This window comes from Orycteropus afer, unplaced genomic scaffold (assembly GCF_000298275.1).
Source record: "Orycteropus afer afer isolate SDZICR_OR568_19922 unplaced genomic scaffold, OryAfe1.0 scaffold00501, whole genome shotgun sequence".
Classification (NCBI taxonomy): Eukaryota; Metazoa; Chordata; class Mammalia; order Tubulidentata; family Orycteropodidae; genus Orycteropus; species Orycteropus afer.
The window spans coordinates 253757-274735 of NW_006922088.1; the positions used below are offsets into that span (position 1 = coordinate 253757).

The 20979-nt window shown below is 47.5% G+C and overlaps 1 protein-coding gene across 1 annotated transcript in view; it reads right to left on the reverse strand.

Annotated features, from left to right (window-relative positions):
* The window catches only part of CPA5 (carboxypeptidase A5), a 36078-nt gene extending 17443 nt beyond the window's left edge, over positions 1 to 18635 (reverse strand). Inside the window, exons 1-5 of the mRNA XM_007955390.2 lie at positions 18520 to 18635; positions 17183 to 17264; positions 16100 to 16234; positions 6259 to 6357; positions 4558 to 4659 (exon numbers count right to left, since the gene is read on the reverse strand). Coding sequence (XP_007953581.1) covers positions 4558 to 4659; positions 6259 to 6357; positions 16100 to 16234; positions 17183 to 17264; positions 18520 to 18635 — 534 coding nt within the window. The remainder of the gene's footprint in view (positions 1 to 4557; positions 4660 to 6258; positions 6358 to 16099; positions 16235 to 17182; positions 17265 to 18519) is intronic.
* Between the last annotated feature and the right edge of the window lie 2344 nt (positions 18636 to 20979).

Consider the following 20979-nt stretch of genomic DNA (forward strand, 5'->3'; position numbering starts at 1 on the left):
CCTGGAGAAGGATGTCATGCTTGGTAGGGTGGAGGGTCGACGAAAGAGGGGGAGGCCTTCAAAGAGATGGATTGACACGGTGGCTGCGATGATGGACTCAAGTATAGCAGGGATTGTGGGGCTGGCGTGGGATCAGGCAGTGTTTCGTTCTGCTGTGCATGGGGTCACTATGAGTCAGAAACGACTCGATGGCACTTAACAACAACAACAATATTTCTTAGATTATATGAATACTAAGGAGCTCTGGTGGCCTAGTGTCTAAGGCATTTGACTGGTAATCAGAAGGTTGGTGGTTCAAACCCACCAGCCACTCCGCAGAAGGAAGATGAGACAAGCTACTTCTGTAAAGATTTACTGCCTTGGAAACCCAATGGGGGTCGCTATGAATCAGAATTGACTCGATGGCAGTGAGGTTTTTGTTTTTGTTTTTATTTGGTTATTATACGAACAATGAAATCATTTTGTAAAATCTTTCTACATCGAAGTACATTATTACCATTACTAACTACAACATTAACAGTAACTGAGCAGAAACTTTTTTTTCTCCTTCTTTTCCTTTAATTGCTGCTTCATTTAAAAGAAAAAAAAGTGACTGACACAGGTTCACAAATACTAATTACAACAATTGTACGTAAAACGCCAGAAAAATTTGACAAAATCAGTGACTGTGAAATCACCGACAGCAATAAAAATAACAGCATGCTTGTAGCATGTACAGACAAAGCCTCATGATTCAAAGCATTATTGAAATTGGGTAATAAGGCAGCTCTGCCTGGAGCTTACTGGAAGATTCAAAAAGTAAATTCGAGTCATGTTTTAGCCTTGTAGGTATATTGATACATGTAAGCTGGGCTTATGAAAAATGTTTCTGTTGTTATAAGTAACTACAGGGATATTTTTTAAAAAAATAATAAATTTCTGCTGAAATACTTCATGTGATCTACTATGCCAGGAATGAGAAACTGAAGAGGAATGGCATGGCATTCATCATCACAAAGACTGTTTCAAGATCTGTCCTGAAGTACAACACTGTCAGTGATAGGATAATATCCATACACCTACAAGGAAGACCAGTTAATACTACTATTATTCAAATCCATGCACCAACCACCAAAGTCAAATATGAGGAAATTGAAGATTTCTACCAACTTCCACAGTCTGAAATTGACTAAACATGCAATCAAGATGTATTGATTATCACTGCTGACTAGAATGCAAAAGTTCAAATAACAGAAGAGTTACCAGTAATTGGAAAATATAGCCTTGGTGATAGACATGATGCTGGACATGACATGATAGAATTTTGCAACTTATTCATTGCAAATACCTTTTTTCTACAACATAAGCAATGGCTATACATGTGGACTACACCAGATGGAGTACACAGGCATCAGATTGACTACATCTGTGGCAAAAGGCAATGGAGAAGTTCAATATCTTAGGCCAAAACAAGGCCAGGAGCTGATTGTAGAACAGACCATCAACTGCTCATATGCATAGTCAAGTTGAAGTTGAAGACAATTAAAACAAGTTCACGAGAGCCAAAATATGACCTTGCTAATACCCTCCTAAATTTAGAGACCATTTAAAGAATAGATTTGATGCATTGAACACCAATGACTAAAAGCCAGAGGATTTGTGGGATTACATCAAGAATATCATCCATGAAGAAAGCAAGAGGTCATTAAAAAGACAAGAAAGGAAAAAAGACCAAAATGGATGTCAGAAGAGACTCTGAAACTTGCCCTAGAGCAGAGAGTAGCTAAAGTAAGAGGAAGAAATGACAAAATAAAAGAGCTGAATAGAAAACTTCAAAGAGCACCTCGAGAAGACAAAGCCAATTACTATAATGAAATGTGCAAAGACCTGCAAATAGAAAACCAAAGGGAAGAATACACTCGACGTTTCTTAAGCTGAAAGAACGGAGGAAACAAAAATTAAGTCTTGAGTTGCAATATTGAAAGATTTTATGGGCAAAATATTGAATGATGCAGGAAACATCAAAAGAAGATGCAAGGGATACACAGTCACTGTACTGAAAAGAATTGGTCGACGTTCATCCATTTCAGGAGGTGGCATATGATCAAGAACCAATGGTATTGAAGGAGGAGGAAGTCAAGGCTGCCTTGAAGGAACTGGTGAAGAACAAGGCTCCAGGAATTGACTGAATACCCATTGAGATGTTTCAACATATGGATGCCCCACTGGAGGCACTCATTTGGTTATGCCAAGAGATTTGGATGACAGCTACTTGACCAACTGACTGGAATAGATCCATATTTGTACCCATTCCAAAGAAAGGTTATCCCACAGAATATGAAAATTATCAAGCAATATCATTAATATCACATACAAGTAAAATCTTACTGAAGATAATTCAAAAATGGTTGACAGAGAGCTTCCAGAAATGCAGGCTGGATTCAGAAGAGGACATGGAATGAGGGATATCATTGCTGATGTCAGATGGATCTTAGCTGAAAGCAAAGAATACCAGAAAGATATTTATTTATGTTTTATTGACTATGCAAAAGTAGTCAATTGTGTGGATCATAACAAATTATGGATGACATTGAGAAGAATGGGAATTCCAGAACACTTGATTGTACTCATAAAGAACTTGTACCTAGATCAGGAGGCTGCCATTTGAACAGAACAAGGGGATACTGCATGGCTCAAAATCAAGAAGGGAGTGTGTCAAGGTTATATTCTTTCACCATACTTATTCAATTTGTATGCTGAGCAAATAATCCAAGAAGCTGGATTATATGAAGAAGAACATGGCATCGGGATTGGAGGAAGACTCATTAACAACCTGTGACATGCAAAAGATATAACTTTGCTTGCTGAAAGTGAGGATGACTTGAAGCATTTACTGATGAAGATTAAAGACTACAGTCTGCATTATGGATTACACTTCAATATAAAGAATACAAAAATCCTCACAACTGGTCCAATAAACAGCTTCACAATGAATGGAGAAAAGATTGAAGTTGTCAAGGATTTCATACTACTTGGTTCTACAATCAACACCAATGGTAGCAGCAGTCAAGACATCAGATGACATATCGCATTAGGCAAATCTGCTGCAAAAGACCTCTTTGAAGTGCTGAAGAGCAAAGAAGTCTCCTTGAAGACTAAGGTGCACCTAACCCAAGCCATGCTATTTTCAATTGCTTCTTAAGCATGTGAGAACTGGACATTGAATAAGGAAGACTGAAGAGGAGTTGATGCTTTTGAGTTGTGGTGTTGGAGAAGAATGCTAAGAGTACCATGGTCTGCTCAAAAGACTAGCAAATCTGTCCTGGAAGAAGTGCAACCAGAATGCTCCTTGGAAGCGAGAATGGCCAGACTTCGTCTCATCTACTTTGGTCATGTTGTCAGAAGGAACCATTCCCTGGAGAAGGATATCATGCTTGGTAAAGTGGAGTGTCAATGAAGAAGGGGAAGGTCCTCAATGAGACAGATTGACACAGTCAGTGGCTGCAACAATGGGCTCAGATACAGCAAGGATTGTGAGGCTGGCACAAGACCAGGCAGTGTTTTGTTCTGCTGTGCAAAGGGTCCTATGAGACAGAGATGACTCAACAGCACCTAACAACAACAACATCTAAAACACTGCACAAAAATTGTATAGACAATCATTTTGGTGTCACCCCCTCTGATAGCATTACTGGTGCAGGATGCACCCCCCACACCCACTAGTGATGCCACTGAGGTTCTGCATCTCTAGCGAGCTCACAGATGATGCTGATGATGCAATCTGTGGACCACACTTTGAGTAGCCAGGCCTTAGACATTCAAGAAAAGAGGGATAGCCTCTGGGAGTAATGGAGGCAGAAGTAGGGGATTTAAGTCTGCAGTTAGGTAAAACCACTTGGCCATTGGGGACCATCTCTAGGGCACTCCTGAGGGCAGCAGGGACTATATTCCCTGGAAGGTGATGTCAAATGCCAACCTGGCCATACTTCTGAGTGTTCTTTAGGGCACTGTTGAGAGTCCTTTTCAGATGTGAGTACATGAGGCCCCATACTCTCCTGTCTTACCTCATGACCAAGGACACTGCAGTAGCCATATTTGCTCAAACTCTGCTTCTAGTGGCCCAACCCCAGGAAGGGTTGGGAAGTCTTCCCATAGACTCAGGTTTATCTGTGGGACTGCCTGAACTGTATGACCTCGGTCATTTGGAAATGGTGTCTCTAAGTATCTCTCTTCCCGTTTAACAGATGAAGCAATCACTGCAATAGGAAGAAGGTTGACTCACCCACACTCACACCCCACATCCAGCATGACAACTGCCACTCTACAGCTCCCTCTCCTTAGCAACCCTCCCACCTACTTCCTGACCAAGGACTTGCCAGTTCACCTGTCCACACCTACAAGGGTGTGTGGATCCATATACATCACAGTCCCAAAGCCTATATAGGTCACCTTAGGACAGGAGTTTACAATTCTCCTCCTTCTCCCCAAAACTCTCACCCAGCTGTTAGCCCCATGAACTCAGTCTTATCTGGTATAAGACTCTCATGGGAGAGTCTATTGGTTCACATACACTTTTACCTTCAGGACAAGAATGGACCGGTTTTCAAAGCTGTGACCAATCTGGATTTTTGAGACGATGTCTGCATGTTCTGTTACAAAGCTATCGATCCAGCTATATATCTGAAAGGATTGAAGGTTGTCACACTGCAGGTAAGCAGGGAGAGGCATGAACCCCAGGCCTTAGAATATTCTCCTTCCCCTCTCCCTCCTTCCCTCCCAATCGCCTTCCCACCTCCCTTGAGAGTACAAAAGAACCCAGATCAAGAATACAAGCATCAAAGAAGCTCTCAAGGACTAAGGGCAATGAGTAGTGACCTGCTCAGAGTCCCAGGTTTCTCACTTCCATGCAGGGCTAAGCCTTTGCCTGAAGAAACAGCATACACTGCTCCTACTCCAATCCCCAGGCCGGCCTGCCTAGCTCTCTCTGGTTGTACCTTCTCTCTCTTGCCTCAATTATCTTGGACCATTCAACCCATTTGACAGATCTCAGAGACCGACTAATGCTGTTTTTAGTCTTACTGCCCATTTTAGATTCTAAGCCCCTTAAAGGTGAGATCCAAGTTTTATTTATCTTTGACATCAATAAATGGTAACTGATTATATTCATTCATTCTCTTATTTTTTCAATTAGCAAAAATATGGCAGAAAACTGATCTTCTACCACAGACCTCGTGAAATGATGGTGATAACAGTGAGCGGGCAAGATCAATAATGTCATGTCCTTTACATGTGAAATGGGGCCTGTCCCTTGAGTTTCCTTCTGGAGTGACCATCCCTGGGCTACCTAGCATATTCTTCTTTGTAAATAAGTCACAACTGGTTCTCACTGCCCCAGTGTCTGTAACTGAGATCATTACTTTTGTCCTTGTGAAGTGAACTTTTATTCTATAAACATGATTCTCCAAAATGTCTGGCTTCCTGCCCCTTCTGCCCTCTAGAACCCACAGCTGGAGTCTCTTAACACCAGGATGATTGAGGAAAGCCAGAGGGGTGGACATGAAGACAGCTTCCTGCTTATCCTGTTCTGGCCAGTAGTAGATCCCTGCCTCAGTGTACTGCCACAGACCCCTTACTCTGGTCCTCAGCCCTACCTTGCTCCTCCTACATCTACAGTTTTAACTGAAGTCTTTCTGTCTGAATTTTGAGCTCTGTAACTTTTTAAGGAGCTCGGGTAGCACAGTGCCTAAGGCATCTAACTGCTAACCAGAAAGCTGGTAGTTCAAACCCACCAGCCACTCCGCAGAAGCAAGACTGGGCAATTTACTTCTGTAAAGATTTACCACCTCAGAAACCAATGGGGGTGGCTATGAGTTGGAATCGACTTGAAGGCAGTGGGTTTGGTTTTTTGGGTTTGGTGGCCCAGTAGTTAACGCATTTGGCTGTTAACCAAAAACTCAGCAGTTCAAACCCACCAGCCACTCCATAGGAGAAAGATGATGCAGTCTGCTTTCATAAAGATTTACAGCCTTGGAAACCATATGGGGCAGTTCTACTCTGTTCTGAAGGGTCGCTAGGAGAAAGAATCCACTCGATGGCAGTGGGTTGGGAACTCTTTAAGACTGAGTGCCTACCTGTCAGATACCCACCTACTGTCTATCTTCACTCACCAAGTATCAGTTTACAGTCTCCTGTAGACTCCTCAAGCCCTTCACTAGTCTCTGCCTGACTCTGGAGACCCCAAAGGGCAACAGGGCCCAGAACTTGACCAGGCAGACCTACCTCCTCCAGGGTGTGGTAAGAGGAGTAACTGAAGCTACTGGTACTGCGCTCCAGCCGGCGGGATTTCGCCATGGCTTCTCTCTCCTCATCCAACAGCACCTGGCAGACAGGAGCACACATTGGAAGGCAAGGGGAGGGCTGGGAAGGTCATGTCTCTTCTGAGCCCTGCCTGGGCACAAAGGCAGCAGCGGCATGGGAGCATGAGCTGCCATGAGCGTGAATTGTGCGACAGAACAAGCTGCTGGCTTCCCAAGGATTCTTCTGCCTTGGCAGAATCCATGCTGCCCAGGAGTTCAGAGAGCTGGGTTCTAAGTTTGCCCCTGCCACTAGCATGCCTTGTAACCTTGGCATTAGTCTCTTCAGCTTGAAAATTGGAACAGCAATGCTTGCCTTGCTCACCTGGTAGAATGAAATGCAATCATGGATAGGAATGTTTTGGGAAAGGTACACATGGCCTACTGCCAGCACTGCTTTTCTTCTCTGTAAACACTCCATTGAGTCAGGGCCTAAGCTAACCCATGTGCACTGACAGAAACTAGGGTGAGCGGGGGGCTCCCCAGTTCTCAACATCAACTTTACACCCAAGAAGTAGCATTGGTAATGGGTGCCCAAGCCGTTTGGAAAGCCAGGTATGGACAAAGCCAGTCCAAATCATTATTAATGCACCGAGAGTCTTGGACTCACCATGTTAACTGCCTCCTAAAGATGCGTGTAAGCTGAGCACAGCGTCCTGGGGGGTCAGTCTGGAGGTGGCACTCAGCCCTCACATGGTACTTCCCTTTGACCATAGAAACAACAACTTAGACCAACTACTTAGACCTCCCACATCATCCTGGTTTGTTTCTCACAGCTTGGGTCACAGTGAGGTGGGCAGGCATCCTTCACTCAAGCTCATACCCTCACATTGGCACCCAGGGCCCAAGGCAGCCAGGACATAGCCCTGACTACCCAGAGTGGGGAGGACCCAGAGGGAAATGCTGAGAAAGTGAGGACCTCAACTCAAAGTTGCTTATTTGCATCTCTGGATCACAAGTAAGTCCTGCCCATGCCCCACTCTTGGCCAGAGCCATTTAATTGTACCTTTCTCTCTCCTCATGATCTCATTTGATCTAGTCAGATGACCAGACAACAGGGTTCGATTGAACTCTTCCCATTTTAGCAATTTGACACATCAGAGAGGTGAAGGTACTCAATGGCAGAGCTAACAACGGGCAGAGGTGAGATCAGAACCCTGATACCGAGTTCCTAGCCTTGGGTTCCATAAGCTACCTGTCAAAACTAAAGGCTAACATAACAGTATCGGCATCTGTGTTTTCCTCTTGCTCACTTTGGACATGTCATCAGGAAAGACCAATCACAAGAAAAGGACCCCTTATCCAGTAAAGTGGAGGGTCAGCAAAAATGAGGGAAACACTCCTCGAGATGGAGTGACGCAAGGGCCACAACCAAGGACTCATCATATTCCAGGGGCTGTGAGGGTGGCGCGGGATGGGGCAAAGTCTTGTTTTGTTAAACATCAGGTTGTCATCAGTCCAAACCGTCTCAGTGGCAGTTAACAACAAACAACAACGTGTCTGTATATGGGCACACACAGAGAAAGCAAACGTGTGAAATGTTAACAGCAGCTGAAAAGTCCATCATCCTATTCCTGCAAATTCAAAGTTTTAAAAAATAATTTAAAAAGTAAGTACCCTTGAACATAGTGATAAAAGACACGGAAATGCCAAAGATGAACAAACAGAAAACCCACCAAAATGCTAACAATGGCTGTTAGGATAGGAGGACTGTGATTTTGAGCAACATTTTTTTTTTTTTTTTTTAATATTTAGGTTTTTGCAGTGTGCTTAAACCAAAAAACCAAATACCACCTCAGAAGAGGTCACTATGAGTTGGATCCAACTCCACGGCAGTGAGTTTGGGTTTTTTATTTGTTTGTTTGTTTTCAAAATTGATAAATAATACAAAAAATTAAAAGTCCTCATGGCTAAGATGAAGCAGCACCATGGAATCCTTAAATACTAAAGCTAGGATACTAATATTAGAGCTAGGATGGGCGCTCTGGTAGCTCAGTGCCCAAGGCACTTGACTGCTGATCAGAAGGCTGGAGGTTCAAACCCACCAGCCACTCCTCGGAAGGAAGATGGGGCAATCTACTTCTGTAGTCATACTGCCTCGGAAACCCAAGGAGGGGTCACTATACACAACAACAACAACAAAGCTAGACAAGAGGCCCCACCCACGTGCTTCAGAGAAGGCCCCGGGGTAACAGGCTCGCTGGCTCCCAGATTACAGAATGGACCTGGAAATAGATGTTGATGATCACCAGCTACACCCTAGGCCATTGTAACTGCCATGTGTTCTAGCTGAGCTGGCTGGGGGCATTTGCACTGGGGCAAAGCCAGACCTGTCCATCGAGTTGGATCTGGCTGGAGAGCCCTGGTCCTCGCTGGGACAAGCACCACCCTAGAAGCCTCTAACAAAAGGAATGTGTCTTCTTGCCAGGAGATCCACCAAAAGCTCCACAGCCCACCATGACCAATATGTGCCTGTCACTGTGGGACAGCCAGATGCTACCAGCTGTGATGAGCAACTTCCAGGCTGGTACACACACAGGGTTGATGCCTGGTCCCGGGCTACAGCCCCACGGGAGTGAGGTTGAAGGGGCTGGGTATCTAATTTCCTAGGGATATTGGGCTGCTAGAGAAAAGGTTGGAGAGTCTAATTCACCCAAAGGTGCCTTGGAAGAAAGGCCTGGTTATCTACTCTGAAAAATCAGGCAGTGAAAACCCTATGGAGCCCCTGAACAACACCGTGTCTATATACGTGCTCACACAGAAAGCGAACATGGGAAATGTTAACAGTAGATGAGATGATCTTTCAACCTGAAGACAGAAACACGCCCTGAAGTCTTAAAACCAAACAACAGTTCAGCTTCACTTATAAAGAATGTCTCCCGTGAGGCTCAGTCTTCTTTAAGGTCTATCAGTACTGGATCAACATGACAACAGCAACTCAGAAGATTAGATAGGAACCTCAGGGAGCAGTGAGTTTATGTTCATTGGGGAGAAGCAACTCAGGAAAGGAGAGTGCCAACGGTTGCACAACTCTCTGATGTCACTGAAATGCACACATAGAAACTGTTGGACCGGTGGCTGGTCGGCTGTGTATATTCTCAACAGCAACAAAATAAATGAAATAATTAAAAAAAAAAAAAAAACTCTATGGAGCACAGTTCAACTCTGATGCACAGGGTGAGACCGTGAGTCAGAGTCGAATCGATGCTACCTGGTTTGGGTGGAGGTTCTGAGGCAGTGGGTGAAGGTGGGAAACAGGGAGAAGCTGGACGGTAAGGACCGGAGGAACCAGTTCCTCCCACCAGGCTGGGGCTCCCACAGGAGGGGGGCTCCCAGGAGGTGAGCTGTGCCCCACACAACAGCCTGGAGCAAATAGGAAGTGGGCACATCAAAGTGCGAACAAGTTCCCAAACACCCTCGCTGCTCTGTGAGGTGCTACGATTCCCTCTCACAAACGGAGGACTTCTGCTAAACCCTCACAGCACCCTCAGTTCAGGCCTGAAAACCCCACGGGTGTCTGCATCTTCCCAAGGCCCAGGGAAGAGGATGAGGAGTAAGGAATGTAGGCCTGGCATAATTACACCCCTATTAGGCTTCTCAGGGAGAAAAAGAAAACCTCAGAAGTAAGCCATTTGGCTCCTGGAAGCCATAACCTACCTGACAGGGAAAGCCATTCCTGGGTGTGAATTAATTTACGGCATTTATGGCAGGGGTAAGGACAAGATGGGGCAGGGAGCAGAACACAGCACTCTAAGGTGGGGGTGGGAGGGACACAGGCCCTGGGAAGGCAATATGGAGGCCCGAAGGAGCTTGCCTTCTCAGCAGCTGAACAAGAACAGATGTGAAATAGACGTGTGTGTGTGTGTGGGGGGGTGAAGCTGAATCAGCCCTGTAACGACAGCAGCCACTTCTCCTGGTACCTCCCTGGCCTCTTCTTCCAGAAGTAGCCCTCACAGTAACAGGACCCTGGCTGTGGTCACCACAGGCCATGCCTGTGGGAGGGGTGGCAACAGATCTGATGCCATCAGGATGGACCCCAGCACACATGGGGGGCTCTCTGAAGCAGAACTGTGGTCTTACCGCCCAAAAGGCAACATTAAAATGCCACACGCACCACAAAAAATGCCCGCAGCAAAGGCAGATAGCACAGAAGCCAAGAGTGCAGGTTCCAGAGCCAGACTGTCTCCGATTGAGTTACTTGGGCAAATGACCGACTTCTCTGTGCCTCAGTTTCCCCATTATAAAATGGAGGTCGGGTTAGCACATGCTTTGAGAGTTGTTGCGAGGATTAGCAGAGTTCATACATACAATGATTTTGCGTGGCAAAAGGAAAATGCAACCAAGGATGACAACAGTAACCCCTGGGTGACTCCAGGGCTCTGTGATGGGGCAATCATTACAAGGCATGCCCAGGGCTCCTCCAGAGGGAACATGGCAGCCATAGTGCTTGGGAAGCAGATTGCCCTCCAGTAATGGTCATTTGGGTAAGTCAGCCAGCACCTGCCCCTCATCAGGCCAGACAGAGGGGCTGATCCTTCCTCCATCCCTGCCCCTTGGTTGCTTACAAGAAAGACGGTGAGAACTGACAGTCCACTGAGTGTGGCCACATAGAACCCACTTGTGACATTGCTATGAGGAGCTTTGAGGAAAGGAGACCAGAACCTCCAAGGGAGGAGAGGAGTTGGAGGTGCGGGTCAGGACTCCCAGGAGCTCTGCTCTATAGGGTAGCTGGAGTGGGGTAAGGGCTCCAGAATGGGTATTTTCAGATGGGAGGAAGAACCATATATTCGGATGCTGGTGGGGATGGTCCCAGTGACGAGGGGAAAATTGGTGAAGCAATATTGACTCAGAATTGTGATTCTCTCTAGCTGGTCAGAGCATGGGTGATTTTTGTTTTCTTCTCAGAGCTTTTCCCTATTTTCCAAATTATCTAGCATGAATATTTATTAATTTTGTAATCAGAAAAAAGCCATTAAAATCCACAGAGCTGATTGCTCAAGTGAAGCTTCTCCACGGTGACTCATCCCAGGGGAAAAAGAAAAGAAAACAAACTGAGGGGCTGCAAAGAACGGGGCGATGAAGAGAAATTAAATGCAAATATCGCTCACTTGGAATCAGATAATTTCTTGCCTGGCCCACTGCAATTTCCTCACCGCCCTCCTGCCTGTCAGTCTCTGCTTGGCCCTGTCCCCACCTTCGCACTGTCACACAAGCCAGCCATCAGAGGGACTTTCCTCAAATGCAAATCTGGTCATGTCAAAACCCTCCCATGGCTCCCCAAGTTTCTCAGCATAAAACCCAAACCCCTTCGCATGGTAGAAGATGTCCTTTGTGATCTGGTGGGGCCTTGGCTCCAATCAGGCTTCCGTTCCCCTCCTGGCCTGATGCACCATAATTAGGCCTTCTCGATCGAGTGAACAGCAAGTGGACGGACGTACAGGGCTCTCGTACTGCTCCCATAGCAACCTGCCCGCTCTGCTTTGAGCACTGGGCCTCGCCATTGTCATCTCGGATTTGCTCCTCTGCTCCCCCACCCACCCAACACTCCAGCCGCCCTGGATACAAGGCTGGGTTTGCTATCTTTGTATTTCCAGCCCCTGGCTCAATCCTTGAGGGAGCCCTGATGGCACAGTGATTAAATGATTGGCTGCTACCGAAAAGGTCGGTGGTTCAAAGTCACCAGCTGCTCTGTGGGAGAAGGATGTAGCAGTCTGTTTCTGGAAAGATTTACAGCCTTGGAAACCCTATGGGGCCATTCTACTCTGCCCTACACGCTCACTGTGAGTCAGTAATGGGTTATTGTTGATTGGTTGGCCCAATCCCTGGCACACAGTAGGTGTCTCTCTATCTGTTAGTGGAAGTAAAAAACTTCACCTGTCAGATCTCTGGTCACAACGAACCCGCCTCTCACAAAAGTGAAAACCAGCCTCCAGGTTTGTCATGCTCAGCCTGGTCCAAGGAACAAACATCTCCCCTTCCCCTTCCTCTGCTTATTACGTCCACTATTCAGCAAACATTTATTAAGCTCTGAGTGGCAGGTCCACCTCCTGTCAGCTTGTCGTTGTGCAGTGCTTGCATGCTACTATGATGCTGGAAGCTCTGTCGCCGGTATTTCAAATCCCAGCAGGTCACCCGTGGTGGACGGGTTTCAGTGGAGCTTCCGCACTAAGATAGGCTAGGAAGGAAGGTCTGGGGAGGGCTTTCCAAAAATTAGCCAATGAAATCACAACAGACTATTGTCCAATGTAGTGCTGGGTGGTGAGCCCTTCTAGGGTGGAAAACATTCAAAACATACGCTGGCCACAACAACGGACTAAAGCACACAACAACTGTGAAGGTGGTTCAGGACTGAGCAACATTTCATTCTGCTGTCCGTGGGATCGCCATGAGTCAGAGCCAACTCTATGGCAACAAGTGGTAGGTCCTATAGTAGATGCTGGGGTATTAAGATGGGTCAGGGGCTTGATCCTGACCTGGAGTCACTGAGGGAGGGGCTCAGGAGGCAAAGAGCTACGTATTCCCAAGCCTCTCTCTGGACCCCCATCCTGAACTAGACAGCAGATGAATCTATTTGGCAGACCTGTGTTGAGGGCTCACCTTGCAGGTAATACTGTGCCAAGCACTGGTGCTAAGAAGTCTCAGAAATCAAAGCAAAGCTGGTAGGTGCACCAGTAACTAAAATACCAGACTCAACTCCAGCTGCCAACTCCCTCTCTTAGAGCCTCCAAGCCTTCCTCCTCCTGGATGCCCTTCCTATCTTCCCAACAGATCAGCTCAACACAGCAGCCTCTCCAACAGGCTCCACTAAGCCAAACTCTGATCTCCAACATGACAATGTGAGCTTGATCGGTTGCAGACAGAGCAAGGGATTGGTGAAAATCCTGCCTGGCTGCTTGGGCTGAGAGTCCAGGGCCTTTGATGGAGAGGGAGGACAAAGCCTCGGTGAGGGGTTTGGGGGTGGGGAGGCAGGGAGGACAGGCTGAGGGGAGCATAGACCACCAGCTCGAGAGGAGCCACGTTGAGGCTTGGGGCGACCTGAGGTACGGAAATCAACAGAAAATGTTCTGGAATCCTCTCCTATCTCTTTGCCAAATGTTGTGGGTTCCTAAGAAGGAGCTGACGCAGGAAGTACGAGCTTCAAAACACAGGCCTGGGCTACAAGTGATAGTGAAGTCCTACAGCTTTTGATGTGGTGACCTCTCTTGTCTGTGGGAGTGTCCCCATTGGTGTATATGGGGACTGAACTAGAGAAATACCCAGCCCCGACATGTTGAGTGGGAACCAGATGTGCCTGACAGGAGTGGGGGTTGGCGCTCGCCTGGGAAAGGAAGGAGAGCTGTTTAATGTGTTGATCCCCTTGGCATGTGGTGTCAAGTGTATGCACTCCAGGGACTCTGTGTTCCCACACTCGGGGCCCCAGAGGAGATTAGCTCCTGCACAGCATGTTCAGGGGTGAATCTATGCAGATGTGATTGCACAGGTACACAGCTGTCAACGGCATCTGCAGAGGGGCCCTGGGACCAGGGAAGGAGGCCCAGACAGGGAGGGGGCCCAATGACCAACGCAGAGAGGAAGCCATGCAGCCAGCATCTCTCACAGGCTCTGGGCATAGCCTCAGAGACAGAACAGTTGAAATAGAATATCATATTTAGATGATATTCCTACATACATATTTGTACATGCTGTAAAAACACCCATATGCAGTATAAGGTTAACAGGGGGCAAAATTAGGATAACTTCTTAGCCACAACTAAGAACCTTAGTGAATGAGTCACTCGGCCTGTAGGCTAGGGACCATGGTCACAGGGGACATCAAGCTCAATTGGCACAACATGGTATACAAAAATATTATTCTACATCTTACTTTGGTGAGTAATGACTGGGGTCTTAAAAGCTTGTAAATGATCATGGGAGAATCGAAGGGCTGGGTATGCACAGGGAGACGGCTCAGGATGCAAGAGTGCATGGGAGGGAAGGACACAGGGAAGAGGACATAGGGAGGAAGTGGGAGGAGAGCTGTTGCATTGTGGGAAATTGTAGTCAATGTCATAAGACAAAGTGTATGTCAACTGCTGTATGGAAAATGAATTTGCTCTGTAAACTTTCACCCAAATCACAATTTTAAAAACATCTTGTAAGTGGCCATCTAAGAGGCAACTATTCTCTCCTTATCCAGAGCAAAGAAGAGTGGAGAAAACCAAAGATGCATGGAAACAGTTAATCCAAAGGACTAATAGACCACGAGAACCTCAGCCTACACGACACTGAGACCAAAACTAGAGGGTGCCTGGCTATCAGTGCCAACCACTCAGAAAGGGATCCAAATTGGAGATCCTGGAGAGAGTGGGAGAACAATGTGGGAAAAAAACCTCAAAATCATTATATATATATACATATATATATATATATATATATATATATATATATATATATATATATATACCAGGTTTACTGGTCTGATAGAGACTGGTGAAACCCCCAAGACTATGGCCCCAAGTCACCCTTCGAGCCTGGGACTGAACTCACTCCCATGGCTTAACTTCCAGCCAAAAATACACAGGCCTACAAGCCAAACAACCACACCAGGTAGATAGATACACTCCTTAGGACAATCAACCATGCGAGATCAGAAAGGCAGCATTTGCACAGGGAGAAAGCGAAGGAGGCAGGAATGCATAGGCTGAAAGGACACAGGGAAAGGGTGACCACAGGGAGGAAGAGGGAGAAGAGCAGTTACACTGTGGGGATTGTAATCAGTGTCACAAGACAAAATGCGTATGAACTGTTGAGTGTAAAACGAATCTGCTTTGTAAAATTTTGCCCAAATCACAATCAAAAGGTAAATTTAAAAGAGAGAGAGAGAATTGGAGTGTCATGACGTTCAGGAAAGAGGAGGAAAGTGCTGAGTCACGGGGGAGCAGGGAGGCTGGGGCTGCCAGGATGAGGGCTCCCTGAGTTATACCCAAGAAGGCTCTGGAGCTGCTTCTCCCCAGGATGGTCCTAGGGGGTCATCATTCCTGGGAGCAGAGAGCCCTGGGGTGGACGCCATAGGAGGGACCCTCACGAGGCTCCCTTCCCTCTCCCAGCTCCTCTGGTGGTGGTGGGGGCGGGGAGTGCCACCTGGCATTGGACAGCAGAGGCACAAGGCAGACAGCAGGGTGCAGTCAGGAAAGCACAGGAAACCACCAAGAGCTGCCTCCCCACAGCGCCAGGAAACCAAAACCAAACCCAATGCTGTTGAGTCTACTCTGACTCATGGCAACCCTACAGGGGAGATTAGAACTGCCTCATAGGGTTTCCAAGGCTGCAATCTTTATGAAAACAGACCACCTCATCTTTCTCCCATGGAGCAGCTGGTGGGTTCAAACAGCTGAGCTTTCCGTTAGCAGCTGAGGGCTTAACCGCTGCGCCACCAGGGCTCCTTTGTGCCGGGAAAAGGCCTGAGATATTATTTATTCCCTCCTTTCTCTCCTTTTTCCCCATCTCTTCCTTTCTCATTAGCTACAAATGCCTTCATAGGAAGGCCTGTCCACAGTAACCCCGCGTTACCACTGTGAGCATTTCTCCCGTGAGCTCTGCCCTGTGATGGAGTTTCTCTGAGGAACAAGGGGCTCAGTTCCCCCCATGGCCTGCTCACACTGATGCACATGGAGCTCCAGGACAGGGATGTGTACCCCACCAGCCCCTAGTGCTTCCTCCATGTTGGGCCAAAACCAGAAAGGAACATGGAAGGTGAGACACCACCCCTAGCACCAAGGAGAACCTACCTGGATGTCCTTGATCATGACCCTGTATGTGAAGTCGTGAGAGTCCAGATACGCTTTGACGTCTTTCAGTTCAGAGAAAGGAACTCTCATGTCCACAGGGAGGCTGGGCCTGGCCGGGCCACGCCAAAAGTCCACCTTTGGTCATAAAGAAAGAAAATGGGTATGTTTACTGCATGTCCTCACCATAATGCTGGAGGCTCCCTGAGAGCCACACAGTCCCCTTCTCTTATCCACTTAGAGTGCCCAGCTCCATATGGAAACTCTAAGGTCAAACAAAAAGGTTGGGAACGAAAAACAATCCCCAAGTCACTGAGTTTCTTTCCATATTTTTAAGCATCTTTGTCTCCCAGTCTTGCATATGCATTGTAACCTCCCCCAGGATCCAGAGAGTGCCGAGCAGTTCCTACAGGTGAGGCCGCACATCCCCTAGGACCTTAGACTGGACAAGACCCCTGGTCAGAGAGGGAGACTTCAGTGTTCCCAGGTCCTGGAGAAGGAGAAGCTTGATCTAGGTCCCCATGACATCCTAATGCTACACCTCCTTTTCAATTTGTAAAATGTAGAGAATTATGACAAGGGGAGATGAGTCCTCGTCAAGAGGGACAATTTGTACACATAGAGGTGAGGGCTTTCTTTGAGCTCTGACCAGAAGTACCTGGTCATTTCAACAGCCCTCAAACAAAACCCTTCTATTGCAATGGTTGGAGAACATGTATCGCATTGTGCAAACTTGCAGAGGACATATGTCTTTAGTGGAAACAAGTCTACAGACTGACAGGGACAAACCCAAATAAAACACCAGTTAGCCAACTAAGCCTCTGCATCCAGTCTGTGTGCTCCGTGGCTTCCCACCCTGGGCACATGTACTGCCCATGTGGCTTGGGGAGATTCCAGGACCGAAGGGAAAAGCAGGGGGCCACAGCCTGACCACAGCCCAGCCTTCTGGACCACTGTTCCCAACCTTTGCCCAAGGAGAGGACCCATCCAACTTTTCCATGGGGCTGTCATCTTCAGCTGAGACATCAGGAGGGCAGGTTTGGGGAAGGGGGTGGGAGGGCATGTCCCCAGGCGCTGAGTCCTCACCTTCAGGGGCTTCATGCCCTCCAGACTCCTGAGAAGTGAAAGCTGCTCCTCATCTTTGGCCAGAATGCGAAGGACTTGGTCTCTGGAAAGACACAAGGAGGGCAGAAGACACTGTTGAGGAAGGGATTCCTGGGAGGCTGTGTCTACTTGAGAAAGGCAGAGTGGAGAAGAGCCTGGGCTGAGGGGACTCTGTGGCTGGGAGGCGGGAAGAGTGCTGAGCGGGAAGGACTCGAGTCTGAGAAGCATACAGCCCTTCAGTCTGGGCCAGTGTCTCCTAGCCCCAAAGCCACACCACTGAGGAGACTAAGCTCACTCTGCCAATGCTACCGACTAAAAGCTAAGTCAGGGAAAGAAGATAAATGTGGGGACACAAAAGGAATGAAGGGGAAAGAGAAATAGACTGCAGAGGAGTCTAGGGACCAGCAGTGATGACAAGTGTTCTTCATAATGGTCCCCAAGGCCATGATCTGCCCAAACCCCACTGCCCCTTCTGTCATCTCCCAAGAGCTCAAGGACATGGAAGGGGAGATGGTATGCCCTTGCCCCACCTTATGGGGAAGCTGAGCTCCATCATGCTTGCTGGGCATAAGTTGAGCCCTAGGGTTGGAAGTCTGGGGCCTGCTGACTCTAAGACAGTGACTCCTTCTCTTACTCCTATCTCATCTTCTCTCTGTTGGAGAATCTACCTCACAAGGTCCTTTGGAGCCTGAGAAATCACTTCCTTGGAGGGTCTATTGGGTAATACTAGTCCTTGTTGTTATTCCAGGAGTCCCTGGGTAGTGAAAATGCTTGGCTGCTAGCCAGTAAGTTGGAGGTTCAAGTCTGCCCAGAGGTTCCCAGAAGAAAGGCCTGGTGACTGACTGGAAAATCTACTTCTGAAAACTCGGCCATTGGAAGCCCTGTGGAGCACAGTTCTACTCTGACGACACAAGGGATCCCCATGAGTAGGCATAGACTCAACAACACTTGGGTTGTGTTACTTAAAGGAAGAAAACACCACATCCATGTGTGGTACTTAGTGTCTGGAGGAGACAGGAATACCAACTTCTTTAAGGATCTGAGGAAAGCTATGAACTCTCAGCCCAGAAAAAAAGTACATGCACAAAATTTTACGAATGATTTTAGGGGATTCCAGAGCCCAGAAACTTCCCCAAGGACCCTGGAGCAGAGGGACAAGAAACCAGCAAAGTCTCTGAGTAGGAGATTATGGAGTCAGGGGTGGGCTCGGGATGGACACTGAAGTTCTGACTCCCTCTGCCCTGGCCAGGTCACAGCAGGACAGCCAGCTCCCTGTGAGCCCCACCAGTCCTCCCTCCCACAGCGTGGCAGCCACTCACCCTGTAAAATTCATTTGGCCTAAAGCTGCCACCAGGATACAGCTGCAGACCAGGAACATCCGCCTGTCCATGGGGGGCCGCCCAGGGCCCATCCCTCCTCTGGGGGTGCCCCACATGCTTCCTGCTTTGGAGCGTCACGGGCCCTCCGTGGGTGCAGGCATGGCTCAGGCCTCAGGACAGCACAGCACACAGCACCTAATGGCCGGTGGCCCGGCCTGAGAGGGGGTGTTAGGTTCTCTCTGGGGAACCAGGGACTGACCCACATGCAAGGTCCTTGGGAGAGCTCAGGCCACCCTTCCCCACCTCTAGGCAAATCTCCTGGGAAGGGGAGAGGAAGGAAGAGGACAGGAAGAGGAGGCCTTTGCTTCTCTTTCCTCCTGGAAGTTTGCTGGGCCAGCTCTTGTAAGCCTCAAGCCTTCTGCCTCCAGAGAAAAGCTAGGGTCCTAGGAAAACACTGCTGGTCTCCCCACTCTGTCAAGTCTTGTCTTTGGCTCCTCTCCCTCCTAGTCTACTCGCACTTTCCCATACCCTCCTTACACATAAGGCTGTGGATGCCTTTGAGAGAGTGCTGGGCTCAGAGACAGAAAACTGGGGTGCTCACCTTCTGTCTACAAGATCTGGGGTAATTCCCCTAATCTCTCTAAATCTGTTTACTCATCAGTAAAATGGGGTTAATAATACCTCCCCTCCCTACTTCACAGGGCCTTGGGGAGTATTAGTTGAGACAACTTAGTAAATGGGCTTGGCAAGCTGTACAAGCCCACAAGTGAAATACATGATTATTTCCAAGGCATGAACTCTTAGTCACAGCTGCATTTTAGGTCAAGACGCCAGTTGCAGTGGGGAGGAGAGAGGAATGGAGAGGGGGCAGAGGAAGAGAAGTATCTATGTTGTATGAGGAGGAAGTCAGCACAGGTTCCCTTCTCTCCAGCTTCAGGTGGTTGCCATTATGCCAGGATAGAAAGCACGTTTTCTGCTAGACATGAAGGTTGCTGCCATTTTATCATTTTCAGTGGCTTCAATAGAACAGAGTTGATTTCTTAGCCCTGCAGCAGCTCCTCACAACCCCTTCAGGGTCGGGGACTAGAAGGAAGGAAGCTGAGGTCAGCGCACAAAGCATCCTACTGCAGAGGTAAAGTGAAAGACAACGCCGGAATGGTAGACGATGAATCTAGCAGAAGGTCCACAGGAGGTGGGGGAAAGGCAGAGGCCAAAACCCAACAAAGTCCTGCTTCAGCACCCCTCCCCATCTGTACTTTCCCAGAAAGGCCAATTAACTAGTCATGAGTGCAGAAAGGGGCTCTTCTCCTGGGAGAGTACCCTGCCCCCACCTGCCAGCCCTACTCCACTATTTTACGGTTCAGCTCTTCGGACATGCCAAGCTCCCATAGAACCTGGCTGTGGGAACTCTCAGACAGTAACATTAGCAAAGGGTCGAAGCATCTAGAAAAGAAAGCAATTCAGCTTCCCACCCAAGTAACATTCAGCTTCAGGGGCTATAGGAATTGAAAACTGTGCTGGCCAACAAGCACTCCATTTAAAAGAAAAAGAGTGGGGTGGTCTAGTCACCAAAAGTACCCAGCATCTTCTTGTTCAAAAGCAACATTCTATGTCACTAAGAATGAGACAACTATCCCTGTACTTGACCTAGGAGTGGAGAGAGAGACAGAGAGAGGGAGAGCAAAAGCGTGAGAAAGAGAGAGGAACAGTTAGGAATTCTGGAGAATTCTATGGCAGCCCTTCCAACGGAACATTCAGTGATAATGGCAATGTTCCATGTCTGCGTGGCCCAATAGGCAGCCTCTAGTCACTCAAAGTGGGGTTAGTGCAACGGAAAAATTGAATTTTTAATTTTGAATAATTTTAATTAAGTTAAATAGTCTAAATAGCCACATGTGGCTAGTGGCTATTGGATGGACAGCAGAGTTGGATGGGAATTCAGTAGGCTCAAAAGCACCACCACCAGAGGCTGAATTGAAAGCAGAGACCCACAGCTGTGCTTCACCTAATACCTGATACTGCCTTCTCATTCAAAAGTATTCATCTACTCACTTACTCGGTACATAGCTATTGAATACCTACCACATGTCAAGCACTGCCGTAAGGTCTGGGAATAAAAATACCGAGCAATACAGACCTGGCCCTGACACTTCTAATGGGGTAAGTAGATAATTAATTTCAAGAGCATACAAATCAGTGTAAAAAGGTGGCTGGTGTGTGTGCTACAAAAGGAAGACACTGAACCATGAGAGTGTGCATAGACTCTGTAGACCAAAAGGACATGGAAGGTTTCCCTACAGAAATTTTGTCGGGGGACTTCACTTTCCTGTGAATGAATGGATGAGATACCTAAAAAGTCCTTCCCAGATGAAATAATTTAAATGCCAGAGAAAATATTGTAATCACTTTTTAAATATATCACTGGATTGTCATCGAAGTTTGAATCCCCAGAGCCCAAAG